Source organism: Fundulus heteroclitus, unplaced genomic scaffold (genome assembly GCF_011125445.2).
Source record: "Fundulus heteroclitus isolate FHET01 unplaced genomic scaffold, MU-UCD_Fhet_4.1 scaffold_384, whole genome shotgun sequence".
Taxonomy (NCBI): Eukaryota; Metazoa; Chordata; class Actinopteri; order Cyprinodontiformes; family Fundulidae; genus Fundulus; species Fundulus heteroclitus.
Window position 1 is genome coordinate 40,417 of NW_023396797.1, and position 16,727 is coordinate 57,143.

Below are 16,727 nucleotides of genomic sequence, written 5' to 3' on the forward strand. Positions count from 1 at the left end.
TGCTCAAGCCTGACATCGGTGCTCATGGTTATCAGCGTATCTGTTTATGCGTAACTTTTCAGGTTAATGAATGGACACTTTCTGTATTGCCAGATCTGATTGATAGTTTCCAGCCGAAACACAACGTAAAACACGCTCAACTAAAAAACAAAACAAAGAGCAAAACAAAAACAGCCCAAATCTCAACCTCTCCAGACTCATGTTAAAAACATTAAAACACATAATAAAGAGCACACCATTGGCAAACAGCTGCACTGAGTCAAAGTTAAAACAAATTGAATGCAGACTCCCCACAAAATGTGCAATCAGGCAACCACGTTCACATGCATTGTAAATCTAACTAATATAAATTTTGCGCATGGAGGATAGATCCATCTAACATTCCTCTTTCACACAGAAACAGATGCTACACATTTCAAAATAAATTAATTTATAAAATTAGTGCAAAGAGATGGCATTTTATTAAAATGTGGAAGTTTTTAATTTTCTGCCACACGATAACTATTTTGATATATAACATTTTTCAAATTGTTTTAAAAACCTGCTAAATCTCAAAAGCTTCCCAAATTTTTACAACCCTCCCATCCCTCCCATAAGCATTTTTTTCCAGCTCAATGTGTTCAAAAGAAGCCCAAATGGGTGGAAACCCGCTCAATCTGGAAACACTGACTACACCATTTTTGTTTTATTGACATAAAAATTTCCTCGGCACTGAAAGCGAAAAGAGTTCTTTAAAATTCTTAGAACTGTTCTCAGCAGAACAACATAGTATACATGCACTATAACATAATGTTGCATGAAAACTACTCTCCTCGGTTCTAGTTCCGTATTATTTCAAAGCAGTGGCGAGATCACTCGTCTCTCATATGGACATGCCCTACTACTGGTTTCCTAGGAAACCAAGGCGTGGCTAACACGCTGGTGAAACAGATGACTGGTGTGATTGGCTAACGTGTCGGATGATGTAGAAGCGTATCATCGTTCCATCGGGATGACCCCGGCTCCAAGAGCTGCTAAGGACCTGCAGCCTGCTGTGGGAGTCCAGTCCACTGTAATAGGACCGAAGGTAAGAACACAGTTTATTTCTTACTGTTTGTTTAAATTTCAGTGTCAGGCATCATTCTGTCACCTTGCTAGACCTGTTAGCTGCCGCAAACACTGCATTTCACTCCGGTAATGAGATCAACTGACAGCAGCTTGTGCTGTGTGGACAGCCAATCTCTGTCCCATTTTCATATTTAACAGCAGTGTTTTAATGAGATTACTCAATTGACATACTTGGAACGTCATTTGTCGATAAAGATAGAAAGTCAAAACAAACGTTTAAAAGTTTTAAATTTAGAAACCATAAATTAAAGCTGTTCCAAAAGATATTGAGCCACATTCATTATTATTATTATTATTATTATTATTATTATTATTATTATTATTATTATTATTATTTTATTATATATCTTTTTTGTATTAATGAGGTAGCTGTGAGCGAGAACTTAATAGTTATTCTCATTAATTAAGTATGAGCTCTGTTTTTTAAATCTTACAATATCTTTGTAAAAATTTGCATTTACATCCACTGTTTCCTGCTTTCATCCCAACACACTTTTTATTTTATAGCTTTGTTACATCATGCTGGGTCCCCTGTTTCGTGCCCACGGTCTCCTGGTGGCCTCACACCCATGGGAGGTGATAGTTGGCACAATCACCCTCACCATCTGCATGCTGTCCATGAACATGTTCACTGGCAATGATCAAATCTGCGGCTGGAACCTGGACTGTCCCAAAACAGAAGAGGTTAGATACAACAAGATCAACAATATGTCAGTTATTAATTAAAACTAGGTCCTTGTGAAGGTTGGACAATATAAATCTCAAATGTATCTTCATCACAGTATCATATGATATTATTAATAGTCATAGTTAATATCCAAAAAGTGCTGTTTGGAAGTAGACTTCTTTTTCAAGTGTTTTAAAAACCACACATAGCATGGCAACAAAAAATAAACAAATCAGCTTGTTGGATAGAGTCTCAATAGAGTTGATGGCCATACCTGATACACGTAAAGTGTTTGAGACATTTTTTGGCAGACAACTCACAGGGGATAGAAGAAAGTTTGGACATATTATTTTTGCAATATTTAACAAGAATATCATCATTGCATGACTGTCCGGGGTCAGGACTAGGGGTGCTTCCTGGGCCTAGGAACATTGGGGGCTGAGCTCACACCCTTGAGGGGAACTTTGGAAACCTAACCAGGACAAAGGCTTTTTATTTAGGCTTTCTTGAGCACAGTGGCATCTTCTTTGAAGCCAGATATTGCAATGATTACTAAGAAAAAAATATTTATTTTAAGAATTAATCTTGCCAATGTAAACAAGAACTCTAAAATCAGTATTAATATCAAGCCATCATCTTAAGGATGATAAAGTTAGTCAATAGATAAGATTCTCATTTTTCTTTCCTTTGTAACCACAAAAGTTAGTTCTGTGCCAGGTTGCACTTTATTGGACCGTTTTGTCTGCTGCTCTCTTTTCTATCTATCATCTGCTCATTCCTTCCACCTTCTGCTGTTAGAAAATACAATGAAATGTGTACTTAATGAAAACGAAAGTATTTAGTTAAATATTTTTAGGTTTTCATTCATTTCACTTAGGATACTTTCACACAAGTGTGAAACAGTACAGTTCTTTACTTTAGGTAGAGTATAGTATAGTAGAGTACAGTATTTACTCTACCTCCCTATCATTTGATCTGTCTCTTCCCTCTTTTCCTACACTTTATCACTCATTTTCCTTCCCTCACTTGCTTCAGTAATACAAAAAAAGGTTCAAAATCAAACAACTGGACTTCTACTCTGAACCTGAAGACGTTTCGCTTCCCATCAAGGAAGCTTTCTCAATTCAAAATGTCTGGAGTTGTGTGCAGTTCCAAGCAGAGTGCGAAATATTGGGGGGGGACAGGGAGGACGGGGGGGCTCGACCCCCCCGATTAACCCATGAGTCCCTCTGAAAGCCTCAAAAGCAAATTTTTATTTATTTATTTATTTTTTCTCCAGTGTCCTGTCTAGCAATGTGGCAATAAGAATTGATGTCTTAATGCCAAATAGAGCTCGACAGATTTTACTTTCACAAGTGTCAAAAAAAATTAAAAATAAATATTTTTTTTGTCACTAATCGTCACTAAAATGTTTTTAAGCTCAACATGTCCAGTATTTAAAATTGAAAACATTTATTCACAAATATGTTCTGTTTTTGAGCCAGCCAATCCTGTTTGCGTAGGCAAATTAGCCATGTGCGCGCCAAACAGAAGAAAGACGTAAAGTTGACAACAATTAATACTAAAAATGGCTAGCAAGCGAAAGCTAAATCAGAGTGTATCACTCGCACACTTTGGGTTCACATCCAAAAAGGTGGCACTCAGAGAAGAAGAGATGGGCCTACTCGTCACCAAAACGGAGGATCCTATCCCACCCAGTGACTCCCCAGAAAAACAACTTGAAGTTGAGGTCGAGTGCTCCGAAGACGCAGCTGGTGCTGAGGTAACGTTAGCTGCTACTGCTGCTAGCACAGTTGACTTGCCAGCTGGTTGGACTACGAAGCAGGTGGGGGAATGGAAAGACCGCAACCCTTGGCTTGACATTAAGGCAGGAAAATTGGGGTGTTTAGTGTGTAGAAAAGCAAAAACATTGCTACTCTCAGAAAAGGGACCGGGTTTACACCTCGCAGAAGAATGGATCAACGGTGATGTTATTAGCTCTGAAGCAAAGAGGCTACGAAAAAAGATTTACAAACACAGGGACAGCCAGGCCCACACAAGGTCAGTAGAATGTCACCAAATTGATTCACGGGTGTCAATCACAATTGATGAAAGCACTGCTTCCCCCTCCTGAGACGCCGGATAGTGGACCAGAATTGCTTCAAAGCCATACGGAAGTCTTTCTTCATGGCCTCTCCGAACTCTTCCCACGCCCGAGTTTTTGCCTCGGCGACCAGCCGAGCCGCCTGCCGCTTCGACTGCCGGTACACGTCAGCTGCTTCCGGAGTCCCACAAGCCAATAAAGCCCAGTAGGACTCCTTATTCAGCTTGACGGCTTCCCTCACCGCCGGTGTCCACCAGCGTGTGCAAGGGTTGCTGCCGCGACATGCACCGACAACCTTGCGGCCACAGCTCCGACTAGCCGCCTCAACAATAGAGGCGCGGAACATGGTCCATTCAGACTCAATGGCCCCCGCCTCCCTCGGGACGTGTTCAAAGCTCTCCCGGAGGTGGGAGTTAAATCTCCGTCTCACAGGGGACTCTGCCAGACGTTCCCAGCAAACCTTCACAATACGTTTGGGCCTGCCAGGTCTGACCGGCTTCCTCCCACACCATCAGAGCCAACTCACCACCAGGTAGTGGTCGGTGGAGAGCTCCGCCCCTCTCTTCACTCGAGTGTCCAAGACATGCGGCCGCAGGTCAGATGAAACGACAACAAAGTCGATCATTGAACTGCGGCCTAGGGTGTTCTGGTGCCAAGAGTACATGTGGACACCCTTATGCTTGAACATGGTGTTCGTGATGGACAATCCATGACGAGCACAGAAGTCCAACAACAGAACACCACTCAAGTTCAGATCAGGTGGGCCATTCCTCCCAACCATGCCCCTCCAGGTCCCACTGTCATTGTCCACGTGAGCGTTGAAGTTCCCCAGCAAAACAAGGAAGTCCCCAGTAGGGGCAGTCTCCAGTACCCCCTTCAAGGACTCCAAAAAGAGTGGGTAATCTGACCTGCTGTTTGGCGCATAAGCACAAACAACAGTCAGAACCCATCCCCCCCACACGAATGTGGAGGGAGGCCACCCTCTCGTTCACCGGGGTGAACCTCATTGTGCAGGCACTAGGATGAGGGGCAACAAGTATGGCCACCCCAGCTCAGCGCCTCTCACCGGGGGCAACTCCAGAGTGGAAGAATGTCCAACCCCTCTCAAGGAGACTGGTTCCAGAGCCAGAGCCATGCGTCGAGGTGAGCCCGACTATCTCTAGTCGGAACCTCTCAACCTCGCGCACTAGCTCAGGCTTCTATCCCACCAGAGAGGTGACATTCCACATCCCAAGAGCCAGCTTCTACAGCCGAGGACCGGAACGCCAAGGTCCCCGCCCTCTACTGCCACCCATTGCACAGCGCACCCGACCTCTTTGGCCCCTCCGGTAGGTGGAAGGGAGACCCATGTCACCACTTTGGGCTGAGACCGGCTGGGCTTCATGGGTAAAAGCCCAGCCACCAGGTGCTCACCAACGTGCCCCACCTCCAGGCCTGGCTCCATAGTGGGGCCCCGGTGACCCGTGTCCGGGTGAGGGAACACAAAATCCATTTATGTTGCTCGTCATAAGGGGCTTTTCGGGCTGATCTTTGTCTGGTCCCTCACCTAGGACCTGTCTACCTTGGGTGACCCTATTTGGGGCTTAAAGCCCCTGACAGCATAGCTCTTAGGATCATTGGGACACTCAAACCCCTTCATCACGGTAAGGTGGCAGCTCAGGGAGGGGGCCTTCTCCGGGTTGGGGAGGATGTGCTGCCCCTAGTGGAGGATGTGCTGCCCCTAGTGGAGGAGACCAAGACCAAGCCACAGCCTGGTAGTAAGCATGCAATCACACCAATAAAAATTATATTACAGCAATTAAAAATCTTTTAAGCTTGTAACGTGTTTTCCTCGCTCCAGTCATGATTACTCCTTAACAATATCCAAGACAATCTTGCACATACAGTTATAGAATTTTTTCTTTTATGTATGTTTTATTTATAATTATGTATTTTCTGTTGTTTACCATTTCTCGCAGATTTCTTTAAAATGTCAACGTTGCAAACAGAGCGTGGGGTAGGTGGGGTCACGGGGTTAAAACCACCCCCAGGAGTTGTTTCCCTCTTCCAGGTCTTTCTAGGCCTGTTGAATCACAAAATGGACAAAGATAAACCGAGCGGGGAGGAGACGAGACGGGCGGTAGAAAATAAGGCGGGCTGGTGGAACTGCACCTTTTGTGACCTGAGAAGGCTTTTAGGCTTTTCCATGTTGTTGTCCTGACCTCGGCAAATATTTTATTCCAGGGTTAATCCAGGGCTTGCTGTTGGAGAAGCACCTCACCTTCATAAGGGGCACAGTGGAGTCCATACAGAAGTTGATGTAGTCTGTGATGCATTCTGTTATTTCATCTGTCCTCCCCATGAGGATCACACAGTTCATCCCACACAGCGGAGCTGAAGCAGTCTATCAGGGGTTCTTCTGCCTCCACTGACCATCTCCTCACTGTGTCAGTTACAATTGGTTCTCTCTGCACTAGTGGCTTCTAAACAGGTTGGGGATAGACTAAATTGTTTGATTGGAAGAGCCCAGGGGAGAGAGGGGTGATGAACTGTATGCCTCTTTGCAATTAACATACAGTGAATCCAGGATTGTACTATTGTCTCTAGATCTGCAGGTAACATACTGTTTAAATGTGGGAGGTTGGAGGACAGTGATACATAATTAAAGACTCCTGAGATCAGAATAAGTGCCCGGGGCTGGACGGATGGAATCTTCAGAGACAAAACTTAACAGCTTTCAGTTAGTGTAAAATGAGAGAAAACCCCAGTAAATCCCCAGATCTAATACAGTGCACCTGCATATAGAAAGCTTCAGTGTCCCTTTTCCTTTCTTGTTTCCTTCAGACATGGTTCATGGTTTATAAATAGTAGAATTATATATTATTATTATATATTATATATTATATTATGGGCTGCACAGTGGCGCAGTGGGTAGCGCTGTTGCCTTGCAGCAAGAAGGTCCTAGGTTCGAGTACACCCCTGGGTCTTTCTGCATGGAGTTTGCATGTTCTCCCTGTGCATGCGTGGGTTCTCTCCGGGTACTCCGGCTTCCTCCCACATACCAAAAACATGACTGTTAGGTTAATTGGCTTCTCCAAATTGTCCTTAGGTGTGAATGGTTGTTTGTCCTGTTTGTCTCTCTGTGTTGCCCTGCGACAGACTGGCGACCTGTCCAGGGTGTACCCCGCCTCTCGCCCAGTGAACGCTGGAGATAGGCACCAGCAACCCCCGCGACCCCATGAGGGATAAAGGGATTTGGAAAATGGATGGATGGAATTATATATTATATGACCTACTTCATAGTGGTCCTTAATAATGTCGCTCTTCAGCTTTTCTGGACTTCCTCTGAGAAAAACCTTTCTCATTTCTCCTCGGCCAATTACTGAAAATCAGTATGTTTAGTCAAAACATCACTCGAGTCCACTTGGTTTGACCCTGCTCTTGAGCAGAGCCAGAGCAACCTGGGTTGGCCCTGAAAAAGTAGGCGGACCCGAGTGGTACGGGGTTGAAACGAATTGGTGGAATTGCGGCTTTAGTAACCGTAACCCTGTAAATCGAGTTTATCTTCGACCACGCTGAGTTGTCACATTACTGCGAGGCATTGCAAGATGACCTACTACCTCTTATAGTAGCTGCATCAATCGTTGCCATCTTTCTGTCTGAGAGTTCTGTGGTACTGCCAGCAGATGGCACAACAATGTAAGCCGATCGTGCCCGGTACAAATTTCTTTTCAGGCTCAAAAAGGACTAAGCAAACAGTATCAGGACAATATCCTGTTCTATATTGTTTTATTTGAATATTAATTTGTTTATTTTTGTTTTCTTTAAGGGTCAAAATATGTGACTAGGTCCCTTTAAAGAAAATCACTTTTAGGCCAAACACTGGCATTAGTAGGACTGTCTATGCTGTAAAAACAGCATTTGATAGTATTTTTAAATTATTTTCTGTGACCTTGATACTTACAGGAAATTCTTAGCAGTGACATTATCATCCTGACCATCACCCGTTGTATAGCCATTGTCTACATATATTTCCAGTTCCAGAGCTTAAGACAGCTGGGATCCAAATACATTCTGGGTAAGTTATTTGCAGGATTTCAGAGGCTTTTAAGATGTAGCAGTCTGCAGGAGTATTTCTTACAACATAACCAGCTGAAAGAATTCATTTAATTTCTTCCAGGTATTGCTGGTCTTTTTACCATTTTTTCCAGCTTTGTGTTCAGCACAGTTGTCATTCACTTTTTTGACAAGGAGCTCACTGGCCTCAAGTAAGATTGCCTTAAATAGATAATTTTTCCTGATTGGTATGCCATGCTCTTAAACATACTCCTCTCTTCCAGTGAGGCACTGCCCTTTTTCTTGCTTCTCATTGACCTCTCCAAAGCTTGCACCCTTGCTAAGTTTGCCTTAAGCTCCAGATCTCAGGTAAGACCACACAATTTATTGCAGCTTCCTCCATGACATAGTACATTTCATGAAGTGACATGTTTCACTATTGTTTTCAGGATGAAGTGAGGGAAAATATTGCTTCTGGCATGGCTGTACTCGGACCTACCTTCACATTAGATGCTCTGGTGGAGTGCTTAGTCATTGGAGTGGGGACCATGTCAGGTACTTGCTTCTGTCCTGATGTAGCAAAAAACTTAAAGTGACTCAATAACACCGGTATCATTGTAAGGCATTTCAATGGAGAAGGCCATAATCATCATCATTCAGTTCTATTTTATTTATATAGCACCAATTTCCAACACATGCCATCTCAAGGCACTTTACAAAGTCAAATTTAATTAAATCGTATAGATTGGTCAAAAATGTTTCCTCTCTAAGGAAACCCAGCAGATTGCATCAAGTCTTGACAAGCAACACTCACTTCTCATGAAAGAATGTAGAGCCCCAGTGGACAGTTGTCTGCATTGTTGATAGCTTTGCAGCAATCGCTCCTACTGAGCATGCATGAAGCAACAGTGGAAAGGAAAATTCCCCTTTACGGTCATCTGCCTCGACCTACTGGGGTTAGAGAAGACAGAGCAGAGACAAAAGAGATGAGGTTTCCATAGGATAGGAGCCTGATATCTAAAAAGATCTGCCTCCTATTCTAATTTTAGAGACTCTTCTAAAATTAGTCTCTAATTAGCAGTCTGAGAGCGATGTTCTCTATTTGGAACATCTGGAGCAATTAGATGTCTGATGTATGACAGAGCTTGATTATTAAGGGCTTTATACATGAGAGCATAAGGATAATTTTAAATTATGTTCTTGTTTTAACAGGGAGTCATTGAAGGGAAGCTAAAATAGGAGAAAATTATATTTCTGTTCAATTTTCACCTTTAGTACTCTTGCTGCAGCAAGGATCAGCTGAAGGCTTTGAAGTCCAATTGCTGGACTTCCTGAGAATTACAATAGTCCAGCCTTGAAGTAACCAATGCACTAGTTTTTCATGGTGGTTCCTGGACATAATTGTTCTAATTTTGGAAATATTTTGGAGGTGAACAAAGTAAACCATAGAACCCTATGGTTGCCAATTTAATGCTTTTCAAATTAAGACGTTTATTTTTAAAGGACTTTTGTTGACGCTGCCATCATTAAAGGTCTAGAAATGCCGGGTCTTAACGAAGGAAAAACAACATAGCTCTCTTTTTCGTTTGGCCTGAGTGCAGTGCTCACCAGAGCAGCCTGTAGCCCTTTATTAGCAGATTGCACCCACCTGTGTAAATCTCCGCCCACAACAGGAAGTCAACAAGAACATCAACAATAATATTCAACACCCCCACTTGTTCTTATGTTGACATAATACATTTACATTTCAGTGCTTCACATTTACATACCAAAAACAAAACATGCAAATTTGTCCATTCTCATTTTAGTTACAGGCTTTGTTAAAATTTTTCCATCACTTAGTGCTTACCGAATGAAGTGATATCGAATGTCAATGTGTTTACATCTTTGGCGATGGACCGGACTTTTAGAAAGAGCAATTGCACCTTGATTGTCCTCATAAACATTCACAGGTGCATACTCACATCCAAAGTCCATTCCATTCATTAGATTCACAAGATAAATACTTTCCTGTGCAGCAGCAGCAGCCACAGCAATATATTCAGCTTCACATGTAGATAAAGAAACTGTGGACTGCTTTTTAGACTTCCAGGAAATAATAGGTCCAGTTTCAGACAGACTAAAATAGTAACCCGTCATACTTCGTCTGTCCTCCTGGGGTCCGTTCTTCGTACGTCGCTAACTCAGTTAGCAGGATTTCATTGTTGACGATTTGGCATGATCTTGGATCGTTTGGTTCTTCGAAAGACATCCTGCACTTGTTGTCATAGCAACATGTGCGCCAGCTTAAACCTGCTCCAGAGCAGGCTTATTTCATGTAAACAAGATTAGATCACAGCTGTATAAGCGGAGGAGATAGGGAAGTCTGCCGTAGCCATGTCCATTTTTACGACAGCAACCTGTTGCGGAAGGTGCAAGAATAATTTGCAGAGTTTTTCGAATTAATCGCGTATTGCGCAATAGACAGGATCCTTTAGCGCAGCGCAACAGTGTAATTGTAGAGAGATTTTTCTTGGTGGCTGTTATAAACAGACAAACACATCATTTAACAGTGGCTTTTAAAGAGGAAAACGTGATGTTGGAGCCATAAATCTAAAATATTTAAGTTATTTGTATGATAGTTTGCTTTTTGTTTTTATCATATTCAGTAAGAAGAGTTGTTCGGGCAATTTTATTGTGAAGTTTAGTTTTACTTTGAAAGGCTTGCTTCCTGTTGAGCCGTATATTGTATTAGAAAAAACTATGGACGGATTATCTAGACACGGAGCAATACAGTTTTACCGTGTAAACTGTGGATGACTTGGAAAAGGAAGATTTTCATTTTTTATGGATAAAGATTTTTTTTTGTTAAAATTCCCAGTTTGCACGTGTCCTTTACTTTCCGTCTCTAAGGAATGACACTGAAATTTGGATCTCTTGACATAACAAGTGCCTTTTTAAAATAAAGTGTAGTAATTAAAGGCTACCATTTTGTAGAATATTCCACTTTTACTTGTCCACATGTTCTAGTGGGTCTCGTGGAGGCTCTGATATAAAAGAACAAATAATATAAAATTATTAAAATGCAAAAATTCATGCTGTAGAATGTGATAGAAACATCTACCATGGACAGTATTTACGCATTAATTTGTCTGTTGCTTTTTGCCGACCCTCTCTCCTGTCTTTAACAGATTTTGAGGTGTTTTAATTAATGACTCAAATTCGGCATAACCTTCCAAGCTCTTGTTCTGCTTGGGAGAAAAACTGTGGGGGTTCTTTGCTGAACAGCCAATAGCAGCGCTGCTGATCATTGTTTCTACTATCGATACATTTCCCCTTTTAAACAAACGCATGAACGCGTAGTTGTCTCAAATAACTCAATCCAGTGATACTAATCGTAAACAACAGGTGTGTTGGAAGAACCCAATTAGCCGGATCAGGATTAGCCGGATGAAGTCATCTTGGATGTGTCATTTGATCTCGGATGTTTTAAGCAACGTACGAAAAACGGACCCCTGGTCTCCTGCCCAGTCTGCATCACAGTATGCCACAAGGTTAAGGGTTATGTCATTTTTGACATAATGAAGCATAATTCTTGATTTAGTGTACATTTCAGATACCTCAATACATGCTTTGCTGCAACCCAGTGTTGTTCTTTTGGTTCAGACAAATATTGTGACAACTTACTGACAATAAAACTCAAGTCTGGCCTAGTGCTCATCATTAAACTCCCCACTACTTCACAATACTTTTTATGATCAGCAGATTGACTTTCACTGTCAAACTTAATTTTATTTTCACATGGGGTTGACCTTGGCTTGCAGTTAGTCATGTCAAACCTCTCCAAGAGTTTCATGATGTATCTTTTCTGGTTCATTTTTACTTGACCGTGGTTCTGTGTAAAATCAATTCCTAGAAAATGGTTAAGTTTTCCAAAATCTTTAAATTTAAACTTAGCAGCCAACATTTTCTCACACACTTGAGTATTTGATCATTACTAGCTGCAATAAGAAGATCATCAACCCAAATAATCAAGATCACTCTCTCATGTTCATTTTCTTTACTGTAAACACAATAGTCAGCAGGGTTCTGCACAAAGTCATTTTCAATGCGAAATCATGTAACATTTTATTCCAATTTCGTACTGACTGTTTCAGACCATAGAGTGACTTATTAGGCTTACAGACTAATTTTTCTCCTGTCTCTGTTACCACCTCAAATCCTTCAGGTTGTTCTAAAAATATCTCGCAATCACTAGAGGCATGTAAATATGTCGTTTTTACATCCATTTGGTGCAATTCCAAATCATATTGAGCAGCTAGCTGCATTAGAACACGCACAGATGTCATATCAGCAGTCAGGGAAAAAGTCTCATTATAATCAATACCAGCAACCTGATTATAGCCTTTTGCTACATATCTCGCCTTATAAAGTGTCTCAACAAGATTTTCTTTAATAGTAAATACCCATCTGCCCCCCACTGCTTGCTTACCTTCAGGTAATGAAGTTAGGCTGTAAGTATTATTCTCCATCAAAGAATCCATTTCATCCTTCATAGCTTTAGCCCATAGTTCTGACTGTGGTGAGCGCATAGCTTCTCCCACTGTCTTAGGCACATCACATGCGATCCTGTAACAGTAGTCAATATTCATTTGTGCTTGATCATCCCCACATTTCATTTCGTAATCCTGATCTGTGTAATACTAAGGAGATTTCCTTTCTCTCTTAGGATAACGTGAACTAAGGTTACCTTCACTTTGACCTAAGTTCCCATCTATGTCACAAGTGTCAGTTTTAACCTCCTGTGAGATAATTGTTCTAAAATCTGGTTTTGATTGCTCACTTTCAACTTTTTTCTTGAGTAAAATATTCCCATTTATGTCTTCATCAGTCTGAGTGTTACATTCATTGGTACTTTTTGTTAGAAACTTTACCAGCTTATTTCTAAGTACTCTACCTTTATCTGGATAAAAGACAAGATATGCAGGACTATTTGTCATAACCAACAAAAATTCCCTTTTTACAACATGGGTCCAACTTTTTCTTTTCATACTTATATGCATAACATTCAGATCCAAAAGTTCTCATTTTTGAAAGGTCAGGTTTCTTTCCAGTTAACATGTAAAATGGAGTCTGGTCAACATGTCTGTTGTAACATCTGTTACGGATAATAGCAGCCATCTGAACTGCATATGTCCATACATTTTTAGGCAGATTACTCTCAATTACCATGCATCTTGCCATTTCAAAAATAGTTCTCCATGTTCTCTCAGCTGTCCCGTTCTTATGGGAAGAATAAGGGGCTGAAGTTTCATGTCTAATGGCATTGTGACTAAGCAGTGATTGGAACTCTTTGGATATAAATTCAGTTCCATTATCAGATCTTATGCATTTGATCTTCCCATACGGTGCCACATCTGCCATAAACTTCTCTGTCCCTTTAACAGTATCATTCCTAGCTTTCAGAAAATAGGTAAAAATAGCACCTGAATAATCATCTGTAAAAGCTAAGGTATATCTAAACCCATCTTTAGCAGCTGGCTCTGTTGGTCCTGCTAGATCTGCATGTACGAGATCTAGTGCACCTTTAGCTTTTTCATCAGTATCTATACTCCTGGTCTGAGCAAATTTACCTTGTATGCACACTTCACATTTCAGATCAGGTTTTTTAGTTTTCCCTCTAATCTTCATTCCCTCCGCAACACTTTCTAACTTTGACACATCATCATAATTACAGTGACCTAAAATTTCATGCCACGTTTGGATGTCATAGCAGGCTTGCACTCATCAACCTCATCTGTAAGAGTATTTAAATAAAACAATCTGTCATGAACATCAATATCAAAAGCCGTACCATTTTTATGGATGAGCCGGATCTGTCCATCTTTGAAGATGACTGTCGCTCCTTGGGCAGTTGCAGCTTTAACCAACAAGATGTCCTGGGAAAATGACAGCACGTATAAGGTGTCCATTAACATCATCTCCACAATTCGGCCGTTGCTGTCTCTCAAGCGAACCCTGGCGGTGCCTTTCTTCAGTGCGATGCCACTGGTCCTCACGCCATCAGCCAACTCCAAAATATGGCTCTGAGGCTTAAAAGTCGAGTTAAAATCCTTGAATTTTGCAGCGTCTGTCACAATGTGTTTTGTTGCACCCGAGTCGACCATGAGGCCCTTCACCTTCGTGCCATAGATCTGGGCGTCGTCGCTCTGCTTCACCTTGAAAGCGAACGTGTGGTCCTCCTCATTCATCGCTTGCTTGACCTTGTCTCGCCTTTTCCGCCGACAGTTTGCATTCTTATGCGTGGTGGTCTTGCAGAAACTACACCACTGTTTCAGCTCACTGCGCTTGCCCGAGGTTGAAGGACAATCCAGGGATTTGTGCCCTCTCTGGCCACAGTTGTAACAGGGGAGTTTTATGCTCCAATTGTCTCTTCCTTTAACTTTCATCACACAATCTTCAGCTGAGCCAGCAACACACAACTTCTCTGTGCTCCCATCGCTTCTCAGCTTCATTTTAAATTGGGCAAAAGTTAACTCTTCATCACTCTGTGTAATATAAACAGAGAATGGTTTGAACTCATCAGGCAGGCCTTTTAATATCATTGCCGTCAGCAGGCCATCACTTAAAACTTCTCCTGTATTACGCAGCGCTGTAATGGCAGATTCTGCTCAGATAATGTAGTCAGTCACGTTCTCATTGACACCTTTCTGAAGAGACGTCAGCTCCGTATACAAACTAATCACTCGTGGCTTACCCGGACCAGCATAGTGATCTCTGAGGATCTTTAAGGCTTTTCTGCCATCATCCGCAGCATCTCTCATCACAAGGGAAAAACTCTTATCGTCCAATACTTGAATTAATTCTGCATATGCCTCTTCATTTTTAGTGGCGTCTTCTTCCACGTCATCGGGTTCACCCTTCAGTAATATGGTATTCTTCAGCTCAAGCAGACGTAAGTGGGCCAAAAACTTTGTTTCCCACAACCCATACTTCTTTTCATCTCCGTCAAAGCACAATCGGTTCCATCGGCTTCCACACTCCTTCCTGGGCCCATAACCTGTTGACGCTGCCATCATTAAAGGGCTGGAAATGCTGGGTCGTGACGAAGGAAAAACAACATAGCTCTCTTTTTCGTTTGGCCTGAGTGCAGTGCTCACCAGAGCAGCCTTTGGCCCTTTATTAGCAGATTGCGCCCACCTGTGTAAATCTCTGCCCACAACAGGAAGTCAACAAGAACATCAACAATAATATTGAACAACTTTGGTCCAAAGATGACAACTTCTTTCTTGTCAGAATTTTTAAAAGCAGAAAATTTTAAGTCATGCAGGTTTTGGTGTCATCAACATAGGCCTGTAGTAGAAGTCAACCAAGAACAAGTCTCCCTAGGGCTGTTTTGAGCTATTTACAGATTCTGAAAGTGGAATCTAAGTTTCCCAATGATGTAAAACTGGTGGAAATCAGCGAAGAATTTAGGAAGATATGACCATTTGAAAGTTGGCACTTTGCAAAGAAGATTAGTGAGAAAACCGGCCTCAAAGTTTCTTTAGAATCACCCCCAGCCAGGGTGGTGTTAACAAAAGCTGTTAATTTGAATTACTTGGCATACCTTGCAGCAACACCTCCCACCCCTCTATGCCCGTCAATAGAGGGCCCAGATAAACTCACAGGACTATTTTGTTCATGTAAATATTATTAACACACACACACACACACACACACACACACACACAAAAAGTTAAACCCTTGTAATTTACAAAACTAGTAAATGCCAAATATCCATCCATTATCTATGCACGCTTATACCTTATGGGGTCACGAGGGGTGCTGGTGCCTATCTCCAGCATTCAATGGGCAAGAGGCGGGGTACACCCTGGACAGATTACCAGTCTATCACAGGGCAACACATACCCCGTTTACACTACCCTTTTTAAACCGTGCCGAGACCAGTCCGAGCTCAGTAACTGAGATAACTTTTGAGTGTAAATGGATCGCAAACTGAACTGGATCGTGCGAGACACAACCGGACCGCGCTAAATCTAGACCAGTTCGATTAGTGGGCTCAGCCCGGTTTTTCCTTTGCTCGGTTCTCAGATAACAAAGAGCGCATGAGCAGACCGCATCATCTCCTTACAGTCAGCTGACTAGTTTTGCGGTTTCAGACATTCAAAAAAATACTAGCTTCCTTACTGTGCCACACGGTTTCCAGTGATGATTCTGCTTAGCAGTGTGATGAACCTCAATTTCTGTCGTTGTTTCCTGCATCTGTAAGTCCTGATTAGACGTTTGTTTGTCTTATCCACGTCCCAAAAGCCGACTCTGTCAAGTAAATTCACCAAAGGTTGCCTTCTTAGCAAAAAGCAGTTATAACCAAGCATAACTTCCTGAATGTTACGGGCGCCGCCATTTTGATTTGCTTGAGTCCCTCCTTCAATCCTAGAGAGCAGTAGTACCGCAGATCACTAGGAGGCGAGGAACCGAGATAGCGTGATGTGTAAATGGTTGTCAGAACCAAGCTCGGCATGGATCGGTTTAACAAGGGTAGTGTAAATGGGGCTATAGAGACAGACAGGACATACAACCATGCACGTAAACACTCACACCTAAAGCTGGGCGTACACTGTACAAGTTTTTGCCCTTTTCGGGCCGATTCTTCAGTCGTGCGAGCATTTTTTGGATCGGGCAGAATTTCAGCTTGATCGTGCGTCCTGCGTCGTGTAGTATACAGGGAGTAACGATCAGGAATTGGATGGTCGGTTGAAAATCAAACATGTTTGAAATTTCAGTCGGCCCTCGTGAGCGATGGTGAGCGCGTCCTGCTGTTGAAGCAGAGCTACGACCGTCTACGAGCCAATT

At 42.2% G+C, this 16,727-nt stretch overlaps 2 protein-coding genes across 3 annotated transcripts in view; one reads left to right on the forward strand and one right to left on the reverse strand.

Annotated features, from left to right (window-relative positions):
• Window positions 1-950: 950 nt before the first annotated feature.
• hmgcra (3-hydroxy-3-methylglutaryl-CoA reductase a) overlaps window positions 951-16,727 on the forward strand; it is a 50,989-nt gene continuing 35,212 nt past the window's right edge. The window contains exons 1-6 of the mRNA XM_012857973.3: window positions 951-1,066; window positions 1,615-1,791; window positions 7,803-7,914; window positions 8,017-8,104; window positions 8,177-8,261; window positions 8,342-8,447. Coding sequence (XP_012713427.1) covers window positions 992-1,066; window positions 1,615-1,791; window positions 7,803-7,914; window positions 8,017-8,104; window positions 8,177-8,261; window positions 8,342-8,447 — 643 coding nt within the window. The 5' untranslated portion in view covers window positions 951-991. The remainder of the gene's footprint in view (window positions 1,067-1,614; window positions 1,792-7,802; window positions 7,915-8,016; window positions 8,105-8,176; window positions 8,262-8,341; window positions 8,448-16,727) is intronic.
• Window positions 8,815-15,652, reverse strand: LOC118560093. Of its 2 annotated transcripts, XR_004929064.1 has the most exons (3): window positions 13,726-15,652; window positions 12,364-12,500; window positions 8,815-8,843 (listed from the first exon to the last, which is right to left on the reverse strand). XR_004929064.1 is itself a non-coding variant. In XM_036130818.1 (2 exons), the coding sequence occupies exons 1-2, from the start codon at window positions 14,474-14,476 to the stop codon at window positions 12,424-12,426; spliced, it is 828 nt and encodes a 275-aa protein (XP_035986711.1). In that variant the 5' UTR covers window positions 14,477-15,652; the 3' UTR covers window positions 11,344-12,423. The 2 variants fall into 2 exon arrangements, 1 of the variants encoding a protein (XP_035986711.1); XM_036130818.1 differs by lacking the exon at window positions 8,815-8,843 and having other exon boundaries at window positions 11,344-12,500.